At 46.1% G+C, this 13,491-nt stretch overlaps 1 protein-coding gene and 1 non-coding gene across 2 annotated transcripts in view; one reads left to right on the top strand and one right to left on the bottom strand.

Moving 5' to 3' along the window:
- The first annotated feature begins 1,077 nt into the window (after window positions 1-1,077).
- ERN1 (endoplasmic reticulum to nucleus signaling 1) overlaps window positions 1,078-13,491 on the top strand; it is an 81,453-nt gene continuing 69,039 nt past the window's right edge. Inside the window, exon 1 of the mRNA XM_043905030.1 lies at window positions 1,078-1,311. Within this exon, the coding sequence (XP_043760965.1) occupies window positions 1,258-1,311 (54 nt within the window). The 5' untranslated portion in view covers window positions 1,078-1,257. The remainder of the gene's footprint in view (window positions 1,312-13,491) is intronic.
- On the bottom strand, window positions 12,189-12,261 carry TRNAG-UCC. The gene has a single exon. It is a non-coding gene; the product is annotated as a tRNA-Gly (tRNA).

Raw genomic sequence — 13,491 nt, 5'->3', positions numbered from 1 at the left:
ATATTGAACGCAGTCCCGACTACTTCTTTGTTTTCCCTAGTATTGCGTACTTGTTTCCCCATAACCCTGAAAAATCTTGGACTGTTGTATGAACAAGTCGAGAAAAATTAGAGAGGTTGCTATCCTTGTTTTCTTCTTCTCCTAGAATATAGAAATATTGTGCTTCCAACCTCTCTCTTGTTACAATGTCCTCTCTCCCAGTTTTCACCTATGTAAGTGGAGAGCAGCATGGGACCCAGTGACCAAACAGCTTCCAGGCTCTTTAAATGAGGTTAATAGCCCACAGCCTTCAAATGGACCTTGTATGAGTCCTCAACAAACCCACTCTCTCCAAGCTTGACACACGTCAAGATTCACAAGGTCACATCTACAAATGCCACATAAACACACATGACACCAGCAGCCAAAAATGGTTTCCTTGTTTGTAATTTTTGGCCAATGACTTGGCCATGGTTATACCAAGGGGAATTGGTGGCTGTTGGATATGATTTGAGGGGGAATTCCTGTGGGCAAAGAAAGGGAAGAAAGGGACCTTTGGGTTAACTGAGGCGCAGCTGGAGGACACCAGGGATGCGAACTCAGCGATAGACACCCGCTGAGCAGAAACGCCGGGTTTGCAGGAATCCCCTGACAGCTGCCTGCCTTCGCTCAGGAGGTCACCGACGATCCCACCACGGCGGGGCTCTGGACTCAAGGCACCGCCTGTCTCCTGGCCTTTCCTTATCCAGCCTGACGCAGAGGGTCCCTAGGCGGGGGTCAGTGGGACCGCCTGGGGCAGGGAATGCGCCCACGTGGCCGGGATACCGGCCTCCACTTGCCTCAGACAAGTTCTTTGCCTCGATCACTCAGCGCCCCTAAATGCCCGACGCAGAGGCCTGGTCCTCTTCTCCCGCGGCCGCGGCCAGGGGACCCAAGGCCAGGGAGAGGCCTTTGGTACCGCCTATAACCCCGCCCCTCCCGCGACAACTCCGCCCAGACCAGCCCAATCCCCGCCCCGATCCAGGGCCCCGCCCAATCCCAGGCCCGCCTCTAGGTCGGCCCCGCCTCCGGCCCTGCCCCGACCGGAAGAAGCGCCGGCGCCCGGCACTTAAAGGGCCGGGAATGGGGGTGCCGCCACCGCCTAGTCAGCGCTGCGTCCCCTGATCCCAGCCGCCGCCGCTCTGTAGTCGCGGCTCCCCCGCCCCGTCCTCTGCCCGCCAGCCCGTACCGCCCCCCTGGAGCCGGCCGGCCGGCTAGGAGCCAGGCCGAGTCTTCGCCATGCTTGTCCGATTGCTGCTGCTGCTGTTGGCATTGCTGCTGCCCGGCCCCGGGGTGAGTGACCGGGAAGCTTGGGGTGGGAGACAGCGTGGGACGGGCTGGGGTCCGAGCCGGGAACGCGGCGGCTTGCGGCGGCGGCGGCCCCAGGCTCCGTGCGCCCGCCGGGGCGGAGGCGACGCTGGGCGGGGAGTGGCGGCCTCCTGACCGGCCGGAGTGGCAGCCACGGCCGGCCCCGCCGACGCGTCCGCCGCCCAGGGGCCTCGCGGGCCGGCGCTGCTGTCACGAGCAGTGTCTCCCGGGCCGCGTGCTCTCCGACGCAACTTTGTGTCTCCCTGGCGGCACCTCAGGGTGTCCAGAAGGCTCCGGGCCCTTGGGAAGCCGTCCCACCTGTCGGACCCTTCCCACAGGTGGGAGCCGGCTTGACCTGGCGGTGGCCGCGGAGAGAGGGCAAGAAGGGCCCTGTGACCAAGGGGAAGGGAATATCTTGCGTTTATAATCCTAGCTTGAACTTTCCAGAATGCGAAAACTTTGGAAAACAAATGCCACTGAAAGTGGCTAAGCATTCTTTCCCCAAGAGTTTGATTCTGCTTACCTGCCTTGCAGGTTTCTTGGTATTGGAGGCAGCGGGCTTCCTTTGGGGGCAGCAAGACTTCCTTAAGCAGTTTAAGCGGTGGGAATGGGACTCGTTTTTCAAGACCCCATATGGGACAGCGGTGAAGCCGCTCCTAAACTTTAAACGAAAGACTGTCTCCTCGTGGGAGAACACCGCGGGGCTATCCGAAACGTCTTTTCATCTTCTTTTTTTTTTTCTCTGTAGAGAAGAGCCTGGTTTACATTTATTTAACGATTTCAGGCCTTCTCTCAGGCTGTGGACTCGGACACCTTGGCTGGGAGGACATTTTGTGGACAGACTCGGCTTTTTTTTTTTTACCCTTCTGGTTGGAAGAACCTAATTTAGGTGGGTTTTTGTTTTTGTTTTTTTTTTGATGTATTGTTCAGGATGTGGGCATGGCACACTGGAGCAGGTTCTATTTAATGACCTCCACTGTGTACTCTTTAATATGGTGTATCAGGTACTAGGTGTTCAGATGAAGAATGGACATGTGTGTCCCTGAGTGCCACAGCGTGAACTCTTCGGAGGTTATGCATTTTAGGTAAATACTAGTCTGTGCTCTTGGGGTAACAAGAATTTGGAAACAACTGAAGAAGTAGGAGGCCACTTTTTTTCAAATTCAAGTTCTTTTTTTTTTTAAAAAGGAAAACTTCTACACACTCCACAAAAGTCATGTAAGTTAAGTTTTCCTTCCAGTTGAGGGGGAAAAAAATCCACTTTCTCAACAGGAGTCAGATTTTGAACTTGAACATTTCATCTTGGATTGGTTTACTGGTGCCTGGCATATATTCACAAAAAAGAGTGTAAAGAGAATGACCAAAATGAATGACACGGAGACCAATGATTTCATATCATCATTGTGTATATGGTTTTCTTTGCCACGTCTTTTCGTTTACTGTTCTGTCACTGGATTCTAGTGTTTTAGTTATTGAATAACTTTGGCTAAAGAACCAAAAATAACTGTAGCCTTTAACTGGGACTATAGTTTCAGTTCATGTAAATATTTCCAAGTTGTATTTAGAATCCAAAATTCCCAGAGTTCGTAAAAGAGTTCAGACCCTTATCAAAAGGTTATATTTGAGTTGTAACAGCTCTTTAGGGAAAAGGTCAGAATTTCACTCCCAGAATTGCCTACCAGTAAAAATTTCGATCCCCAAACATAGTGGGAATTGTTATTTTTTAAAATCTTTTTTTCTTTTAATTCACTTTGGCTGTGCTGGGTCTTCGTTGCTGTGCTTGAGCTTCTCATTGCAGTGGCTTCTTATTGTGGAGCACTGGCTCAGTAGTTGCGGCACACGGGCTTCGTTGCCCCGTGGCACGTGGGATCTCCCCAGACCAGGATCGAACCCGTGTTCCCTGCATCGGCAGGTAGACTCTTATCCACTGCACCAGCAGAGAACCCGGGAATTATTATTTTGAAGTTCTAAATGCAGAGTTTGCAGTTAAACTAGGCTGCAGTGATGTTGCATGCAGAATGCAGTGGCTGTAAAATCAGACAAACCTGAGTGCTTTCCGGTCCCTTGGTAGCTGTGTCTGCAGAGTCTTCGAGACTCTGTTTCCTGATCTGTGAAATGGGGACAGCTGACACAGTCACACATGTGAAGAGACCTGGCACATCATATTAGATAATAATGTAAATTCTCCTTACCATCCCATCCCCCAGAAGGTGTTTTTTACTCTTAAGTCATCATTTTTAAATGTTATACAATGCCTGGGCAGGGGATCTTTTTTTGATGCTGTTTCTTTTTGATTGACGAACTAACTAGTGCAGTGGAGGCTGTTGTTATTCTCCTTCAGTGTGTGTCTTAGCCAGACATCCGCAAGCCGAGACTCTAGGCTACCGGACCTAAAATGCAGTTACCTCGGTGTTTCTAAGCACCCAAGCCTGTCTTGTTAATCCAGAAGGTTGCCCTATTCAATCGGTGAGTTTCCTCCTCCTTCCTGGCCCTGCTCTTGTGCCTGATGTTGGTTTGTGTTGCATCATTGCTGTCACGTCTTTGCTGCCCTCTGGTCCTCATTGTGCCATGTTTGGGTGTCACTTCTCTCAAGTGCCAAAGAGATCTGTGGAATGCGAGGCAGGGCACTTTCTTCAGGGTCCTTTAGGATACGCGATCTCTTTTATTCAGCTGATGTTTTGGTTTTAGAGGGGACTAAACAAGGTCCCGGAGAAGTGTCCACAAAAACACACTGAGACGTTAAGTCTTATCTAGAAATGCCCTTGCTTCTCATTTATTCTGATACTTATTACCTGCGTGAATTATCCTCATAGGAGGTCTCAAGTATTTCTACCATGGAGGAGAGTGTTTCCTGAAGCTCACGTTCAAGACTGCTGATCGTGAAATTAGACTGTAGTGCGCATTCGTCTGTTTTGTTTCTTTAATTTGCATGCCCACGTGGCTCTCCACAGTGATACATCTTCTAAAATCACAAGAGAAAATGTGCATGAGAGTGATTCTTGAGAAAGTTTGATGGTAAACCATATTCCTGAATATAAAAGTCAGTGAGCCGCAAAAAGGTTTCCTCATGTCTGAGCCGAATAGCAGCACCTGCATGGGCTTTGGGGATATAGTTTTTTGCCTGCCTTTGATGGCAACTCTGTTTTCCAGGTTGAATACTCATAGGATAACTATTTCATTTTCATTGGAAACCTCTTTGGTTTGGGGAATCCACAGTAATATTTAGGTTTAATACTGGGTGTGTTTTACCATGATCAAATGTTTTCCCTAAAGAGATGATATAGGGGAGAAAAGCCTAATGTATCATTTTGATGGATTCCGTTTTTATTATGCACGCGTAACTCGGGGCCTGTAACCTAGCAATATGATTAGAGTGTGATGCTGGCTTAAAAAACAAGGACAGTGAATCATAGTCTGTGAATAATAAACATGCTGGTTGGCTATATTTCTCAGGGGCTGGGGATTGTTTTTTCCCCCCGTTATTTTATCTTTACCTATATTCCATGTTTGGTTTCAGGGTTTGCTGCCTCAGAGTAACGAGTGCTTAGGGATGTTTAAATGAGTGAGTGCACCAGAACACATGTGGACTGGGAAAATTAGAACTTGAGACCCACCCTCCCCCCAAACACCAAACAAAAACAAAGTCCCAAGGTCCTTGCATACATGACTTTAAAAATTTTTCACTTTTACACAGGCTCTGCATCACTTCTGATTATCTTATGATCTTTGCTCACGTACAGACACGCAGCAAGTCAAACAGTATAAAAGTGTGTTTTGTACTTTCGTTCAGTTTTTTTTCCCCACAGAACGTCTCCTGTGACCTGTTAGGAAATATTCTGAGTGCACACTGCGTCTGTCACTTTCAGTAGCACCTTAGTAAACCATCATCTACGCAAAAAGCATTTGAGTCTTCTGTGTCAGCCTCAGGATAGGGGACTGGGGTCAAAACTGACCAGGGCTAATGTGGTAACAAGCCATGCTTTGCCTCATGATCACCGTACTGGGGTCACATGGGTTGTTTCCAGTTGTTCCACTATTGTAAGAAAGGTAGAGTTCCTTTTCTTCAAATCTTCTGTGTTTGGTGCTTTCTGTATAATAACATGGGAAGATTTGAGAAAACCTCCCAAATAATCATATTTATGGTAAAAAGAAGAGTTAGAAAATATAGTCTAAATTTAAAAAATAGACACAATAAACCTATAATTCTATTACCCAAACATTACTTCTGTTAACATTTTAACAGCTTTCAGTTCAGCTCAGTAGTGTCTGACTCTTTGCGACCCCATGGACCGCAGCACGCCAGGCTTCCCTGTCCATCACCAACTCCTGGAGCTTGCTCAGACTCTGGTCCATCGAGTCAGTGATGCCATCCAACCATCTCTTTTGTCCCTTTGAGCTGTAATTCACATGTCATAAAATTCACTCGTTTAAACTATACAATTCAGATTTTTAGTGTATCCACAGAATTGTGCATCCATCACCACAGTCAGTTTTATGTTATTTTCATCATTCTCAAAAGAAACTCCATACCTGTTAACTGTCACTCCCCATATCCCCCAAACCTCCCAGCCCCCAGTAACCACTGATCTCCATTTGTCTCTATAGATTTGCCTATTCTGGACATTTCATATTAATAGAATCATACTACACGTGGTCTTTCATGTCTGGCTTCTTTCACTTAGCGTAAGATTTTCAGGGTTCATCCATCTTATGGCCTGTATCAGTGATTTTTTTGCTTTTTTCCTTTTTATTGATGAATGATATTCTGTTAGGACTTCCCTAGTGGCTCAGTAAGGAATCCACCTGCAATGCCGCAGATGTGTTTGATCCCTTGGTGGGGAAGATCCCCTGGAGAAGGAAACGGCAACCCACTGCAGCCGGGCCACAGTCCATGGGGTAGAAAAGAGTCAGACAGGACTTGGTGACTAAACAACAATATTTCACTATGTGGATATGTGGATAGACCCCATTTTGTACATCCATTCTTCATTTGATGGACACTTGGGTTGTTTCCCCTTTTTGGCTATTATGAATAATGCTGCTGTGAATGTTTAGGTATAAATTTTTGAATGGCCGTGTATTTTTTATTTTCCTTGGATATATACTGGAGAGTGGGATTTCTAGGTCACGTTGTAACTTTCTGTCTAACCTTTTGAGGAACTGGCAAACCATTCGCCAAAGCAACTGTGCTGTTTTACATTCCCACCTGCAGTTTAGGAGGGCTTCAGTTTAGGAGGGCTTCAGTTTAGGAGGGCTTCAGTTTCTCACCAACGCTTAATATCTGCCTTTTTTTTTTTTTTTTTAAATTACAGTTCTAGTGGGTGTGAAGTCATAACTCCTTATGGTTTTGGTTTGCATTTCTCTGATGACTAGTCTATTAATATCTTGATATATGTCCTTTTGGACATTTTTATGTGCTCACTTTGCATAAATTATGCTTTTCTTCCCCAAACTGGAATATACCGTAGATCTTACTGGGTCAGTAAATTTAGTTCTACAACATTATTCTCACTGGCTGCTCCCCTGTATGCAGCTCACTGTAATACTTCTCTGAATGGGTATACCGTAATTTGACCACTCAACCATTTAGATATTCAGGCTGCTTTTAATTTTCATTACTATGAACAATTGTGATAATCCTTATTGCTAAACTCCAGGGCCCATCTTAACTGCTTAATTATTACCTTGGGATGAATTCCTAGGACTGGAATTTGCTGGTCATATGTATTCTTTAAGAGCTCCCTCCTCCAGCCCCCAAGCAATAGTAGATGTTTTAAAAAGCACAAACCAACCTTAAATTGGATTCACGATAGTCATTTAAAGTAAGCTTTATAGTGTTTTCTTTTAGCAGGGTGGATTTAAAGTCTGAAAATGGAATGTGTAGGTTTTATTTTGCTTATATTTTGAAGACCTGAATAACCACAGCAGTTCCTTCATGCTGTGTGCCTGTGTGCCTACAAACCTATCGAGAAATGTTAATTAACATAGGTCCTTTGGTCTGCAGTGGTTTCAGATCAGCTTTCTAGCAGATGTGGCTTCAGAAATACCTCGGCATTATTCTTTGAGTTTGATTTTATGGGTAGCCCACCCTCTACAGAAAAGATTCTTTTTTTTTTCCCCTTGGCTGTGCCATAAGGCTTGCAGGATCTTAGTTCCCTGACCAGGGACTGAACCCTGGCCGCGGCAGTGGAGGCACCGAGTCCTTCACTGGACTGCCAGGGAATTCCCACGATTCTTTTGATAGCTGACTATGAGGCCATTTAAAATTTTGACTCAAAACTGTTTATAAATCAAAAATTGATGCATTGTTTGTCTCTTTTGGAGGTTACAGTTCTTAAAACATTAACTTGTCCATACAGCTGTTTTTCCTAGGAAAATTAATGTACCACTTGACAACAGAGTGAAATATTTGTTTTGTTTTTTTCCACAAAAGTACCTGAAGTTTTTCATCCAAGAGAATGTTGTGTCTTTCAAAATCATCACCCCTTCAGGGTCAATGTTCATGTCAAACAAATCAGTCTTTTGTTCAACTTTAAAAAAAAAAAAATGTCATTTAATAATTCAACTTTAAAATGAAAAATGGAGCCCTGAAAAAGCAAGTGTTTATTTTTTTGATTCTTAAGCTGTTTATCCTTACACAACTTAAAACATGTCCCATTTTTTTCCAGTCTCTGCTTGAATATAGCTTTGACATGGCCCACACCGAAGTTTTGATCAAAACTGTTATTACTTAGCTTGATTGCATGATTTATAAAGGGCACTTGGATTTTTGGTTGTTTCTAAAAACTAATGAGAGACTTTCTACCTGTTAGAGGATTCAAAAGTGTATTCTTTGAAGAAAATTTCCGAAAAGTTCCAGATGTATTGTGAGCAGTGGGCGCGTGTGTGGATAAACGCATAGCTTCCCATCAGAGTATGTTTGGCTTCCCAGGTGGCTCAGTGGTGAAAGAATCCACCTGCAATGCAGAAGACATGGGTTCGATCCCTGGGTGGGGAAGATTCCTGGAGAAGGAAATGGCAAGCCACTCCAGTATTCTTGCCTGGAGAATCCCATGGACAGAGGAACCTGGTGGGCTACAGTCCATGGGGTCCCCAAAACCCCACTTAGACACCACTTAGTGACTAAAACAACAAAAAGAGTATGTTAGGCTCCTAGAAAAGATCATGCTGGTTTAGGCCAATAAATCTTTTTTAAAAGTACCTATTTATTTATTTAGTTATTTGGCTATGCCATGTCTTAGTTGCAGCATGTGGGATCTAGTTCCCTGACCAGGGATTGAACCTGGGCTCCCTACATTGGGAGTGTGGACCCTTAGCCACTGGACCACCAAGGGAAGTCCCACTAAGTCTTAATATTTTCCCCATCCTGCCCCCACCTAAGGAATGGGATGCATGACCATCAGTGACAGTGGTGGGAGCAGGTTAGAACCTTCAAGGGTGGTATTTTGGGGCAGGTACTACCCTCACCCAGGCATCACCACTGCCCTCCCAAGGGGAACAGTCACTGCTTTGCTGTGTTCCCATGGCAGATAGACAAGGAAGCTGAGGCCAGACAGAGCCGGTGACCTGTCCATGGTCATGGGCCAGTGAGGGAACCAAACCTAGAATCTGATCCTCCTGCTTCCCTTTGAAGAGCAGCCCCTGCAGTGCTTACGTTCTGGTACATTTGTTAGAACAAACCTGAGGACTGACTGAGCCATGTTGCAGTGAGAAATGGGATCCAGAGAAGGAGTGGAAAGAGGCTTTGCTGTAGACTTGGGGAGATGCTCCAATGGTCTCCATCCTCCCGAGAGAGTCGCAGTCTCTCACCCTTCATTTCAATCTGAGAAAGATGCAGCTTTTGGGTGGAAGTGCTGCCTTCTAAGCATCTCCATCAGGAACATTGACTGCATTCATCGATCATGGGGACAGTGCAGGTGAAGAGGCTCTTAGGCCAAATCTGCCATTTAAGCTCAATTCTTCGCTTGAGGTCTAATAATATCCAAGCAGGTGCATGTTTTTCTGTAAGGTCTTGCCCCAAAATGTTTCTGAAATAGCAAAACCGAAAGTTCCCATCTTAGAAGCCTTTAACCAGAGTTGCTCCTCCCTACTGCAGTCAGAGCGTTGGGCAAGGGGTCCTGAAAAGACAGAACTCTCTAATGGTCAGGCCGGGTCTGGGGTGGGGTTTGTCTTTGCAGAGGGCCGCACTTCCCACCAGGTTCTGGCACCAGGAAGTGGGTGTGTGATGACATGAGAGGGAGTGGTCTTGGCTCTTGGGCCACTGTGGAGGGAGCTTGGGTAGCTCGGGTGGGTCTCAGGAGAGGGCGGTGATGGAGAGAGGAGCGGGCAGGAAGGTCCCCTGCGTAGGGGTGGCATACTTCTCCTGCCAGTTTGTCCTTGAGGGCAGGAACCGTGTCTTGCTCATCTTTGCATCCGCTGTGGCGTTTAGCACGGTGAGTCGGCCATACCCTCTGTAGCAGGCACTCAGCGGATATTGATTAGATTTCTCTTGGAGGCTCTTGAAGACCAATAAGACAAGGAGCTTTTCTATCATCTGGTGAATGGGCTGTGGATTTGGGGCAGGGAGTAAGGAAAATGTTGCTTTAGATGTAATTTGCATTCTTTAATGAGATCTTATCAACAGTATTTCTTTCCACACAATGAGAGGGGTTCCAAGATACTTGCTTGGGTGGACATGACCGCCAGTGTGTGGTGCTCTCTTGATCGGCCCCTCATATCAGTCATGAGATTAATTTTCCCACTGCCAAACCCCAGGAGATAAATGGCCTGTGATTATTCCAAGTCAGTTTCATTTTTCACTCAGCATGATGTTTCACTATTAAAAAAATGAACCTTGATCCAGGGTAGTCCTCTTATGTATGAAACATGATTTCCCTAGTTAGTAGACTAATTTATAATTATAATTCAAAACCACCCCTTCCTTGAAGAGATTATCTTCCCCTCTGTATTTCAGAGTGGGGGGAATCATTGTCCCGGCTACAGGAGAGTTTGTCATGGAAACCGGATTTTTTTTTTTTTTCTCATACATTTTCTGAACAAACAGTGCCGTCAGAAGCCTTGAACCTGATGTTGTCGTTGATCTCCAGTTGGGTCAGGGGAGTTTGTTGACCAAAACTAACTCGGATCTCCTTCCTCTTAAAGCAAATGACCCGTGATTCCTGAGGAGCCTCTAGGAGTGAGAGAAACACCTGTTTCAGCTGCAGTGGGAATGTGTTAACTTGAGTCAGTGCTTCCCCACCCCAGCTGACTGAGTCAGCCGGGGACCTTTTAAAATAACCTTATGCCAAGGCCCTACTTCAGATGAATGAAGTCAGAATTTCTAGGAGAGGAAGTTGTCATGCTCTCTTTAAAAAAAAATTTTTTTTTTAAACAAACTCCAGGTGACTCTAATGTGCAGCCAGGTTGAGGCCCTTGGGGAAGCCCTGCTCCTTAATCCTGGACTCAGCCAGCCTGTCTACCTGTGCCCTGTGATGTCACAGAGCCCCGGACCAGGCCAGAGCCGCCGGCTTTCAGCGTGTTATATGGAAATTAGGACTGATACATCCTGCTAGTTAGTGGCAGAACTAGAAATAGATGGACTTACCTGGCCATCCAGTTAAGACTCTGCACTTCCAATTCAGGGAATGCAGGTTCGATCCCTGGTTTCGTGACTTAAGATCCCACATGTAGTGCAGCCAAAAAAAAAAAAAAAAGGTAGAAATAGAGAACCTAGCATCATATGTTTTCTTTATATATGTATATATATGTGTATATATATATATCTAATTTATGTATTTATTTATTTGGGGCTGTGCTGGGTCTTTTCTCTACTTGTGGCTAGTGGGGCTACTCTCTAGTTGCAGTGTGTGGGCTTTTCATTGTGATGGTTTCTCTTGTTGCAGACTGCAGGCTCTAGCGCACAGGCTCAGTAGGTTTAGTTGCTCCTTGGCATGTGACATCTTCCTGAACCAGGGATCGAACCCTTGTCTCCTGCACTGGCAGGCGAATTCTTTACCACTAAGCCACCTGGGAAACCCGTATTATGTGTTTTCTACTACACGATATCCACCTTTTAAAGCACAAGTAATTCCAGACAGATGGATATTTTTTGTTGTTGTTGTTGTTGTTTGAGTACTATCTACTGAATTTGCTTTTTAAAAAATCAGCTTTAACCGATAACTGGCCTTCTATTCAAATACATCTCACTATTGAATTATAAGATGTTTAGAATTGCAGTCCACTGAAGCTGATGTATTATTTTTGCCTTCTTCATACATTAAGAGGCCTGAGGGAATCCAAACAACACTGTTTTCCAGGTTCCTTCACATCCCCTCATGGGTAATAAAATCTTTCTTCAAGTTTGTAGCCAGAGTGAAGTAGCCAAGGCAAATGGGTATGGGAGAAATTTGTGGAAGGAGTGAGTTGAACTGTTAAAGTACAAGAATGAAGCATACAAAGCCAAAAGGGACTTTCTTAGCAGGGTGAGAATGTGTACGTTGGAAACGAGTTGCCAGAAGGCCCAGTGTGTGATGTTCTTCTCCCCCTTTCTGTGTATCTGGAGTATTCTGGGCATCTGGGTGATTATCATAGCCTGAAAGTTTTTTTGCAGCAGGTGCACCTTTGAGAGGCCGCACCGCAGAAGGCCCCACAGGAGATGGCCAGTCCCTGTCTTAGCCACTGCCCCTCAGTTGTTACCCAGAGAATCCTAAGAGCTGATAAAGGAACGAGAGGAAACTCACTTCTGAGACGCACATGGCCTGGGCCAGACCAAATCTAAACTCTGTCGGAATAGTGTTGACAAAAGTCAGTAGAAGTGGGAGGTCACTCTGTAAAGTCGGCCTCTTTTTTTTTTTGGCTGCCCTGTGTGGCTTGACAGACCTTAGTTCCCTGACCAGGGTTTGAACCTGGGTCCCCTTCAGTGGAAGCACAGAGTCCTAACCACTGGACCACCAGGGAAGTCCCTGAAGACAGCCTCTGAACGGGGCTCGGCATCTAACCTAACTCTTGGGTGAGCTCCGGGCTGAGAGCTGGGTTTCCCGACCGAACTTAATCCTAGGGAAGTCCCGATTGGTGTGTGCTCATTAAGCAGGTAGACTAGTGTAGTTGGTCATTTTAGCTCTTTCGAAATGTCATTTATAGGCATAGTCTTCTGTTTTCATGCATGGGTGTTTTTTTTGTTTGTTTTTGGCTGTCGGATCCTAGTTCCTCAACTAGGGACTGAACCCGTGCCCCCTGCAGTGGACGTGCAGAGTCCTAACTCAACTGGAGCCGCCAGGGAAATCCCTTCATACACACTTTTGACCTACATGACATGTAAAAATGGCTTTTTTTTTTTTTTTGGTGAGCGGGACTTGGGAGATGAGGGGCTGGGTGTTGGGAGATTTCGGCAAGTGAGTCATTTCCCTTGTGTTTCCTCATCTGTGAAACAGGGCCATGGAACTAGAAAACCTCTTCGTGGGCCTCTTTTTAAATGTCTTCCGATTAGGCACCATTTAGGTCAAAGGGACAAGTCCTCCAGCTCTACTGTTCCACCTTCCCTCTTAGCTGGGTGGGGGAAGGTGACGGCTCCTCTGCCGTGAGCCTCCAAGCCCCCCAGCTCCTGAACGTAGTGGATCCGACCGGTTCATCCACCAGCTTTGCAGTATATGCCAACACTGTCTGAGGGGCTTAGGACACATTAATGAACAACACAAAGGCTCCTGCCCTTGTGAAACTTCCATCTACTTGGCGAAGACAGACGAGAAACAGCAGCACGATCGATACAAAATACATAGACTGTGTGAAGGTGATAAAATCCTGTGGAAAGAAAGAAAAGAAAGAGCAGAGCAAGGGAGACAGGGGCCTGGAAGTTGCCACAGGGCTGTGGTTTCACCAGCCAGGGCTTGGTGGTCCTGTAGGGTCCAGCAGAAGCCTGGGGCATCCCTGACCACTGTACCCTCCCCATACTCTAAGTAGCATCACGTCACTTAGGGGTGGGGTCCCTATACCAGTTCATCTTCCAGTTTATTTCTCATCTAATCTTCAGGAGGACTGGCATTTTTTCCACTTTTTTGTTTTGTTTTGTTTAGCTTTTGGCCATGCCGCGTGGTACATGGCCTCTTAGTTCTCTGACCAGGGCTTGAACTCCTCCCTTGGCAGCGCGGATTCTTAACCACTGGACCACCAGGAAGTCCCCAGGAGGACTGG

Source organism: Cervus elaphus, chromosome 5 (genome assembly GCF_910594005.1).
Source record: "Cervus elaphus chromosome 5, mCerEla1.1, whole genome shotgun sequence".
NCBI classification, from domain to species: Eukaryota; Metazoa; Chordata; class Mammalia; order Artiodactyla; family Cervidae; genus Cervus; species Cervus elaphus.
This window is presented reverse-complemented; position numbering and strand designations above follow the sequence as displayed.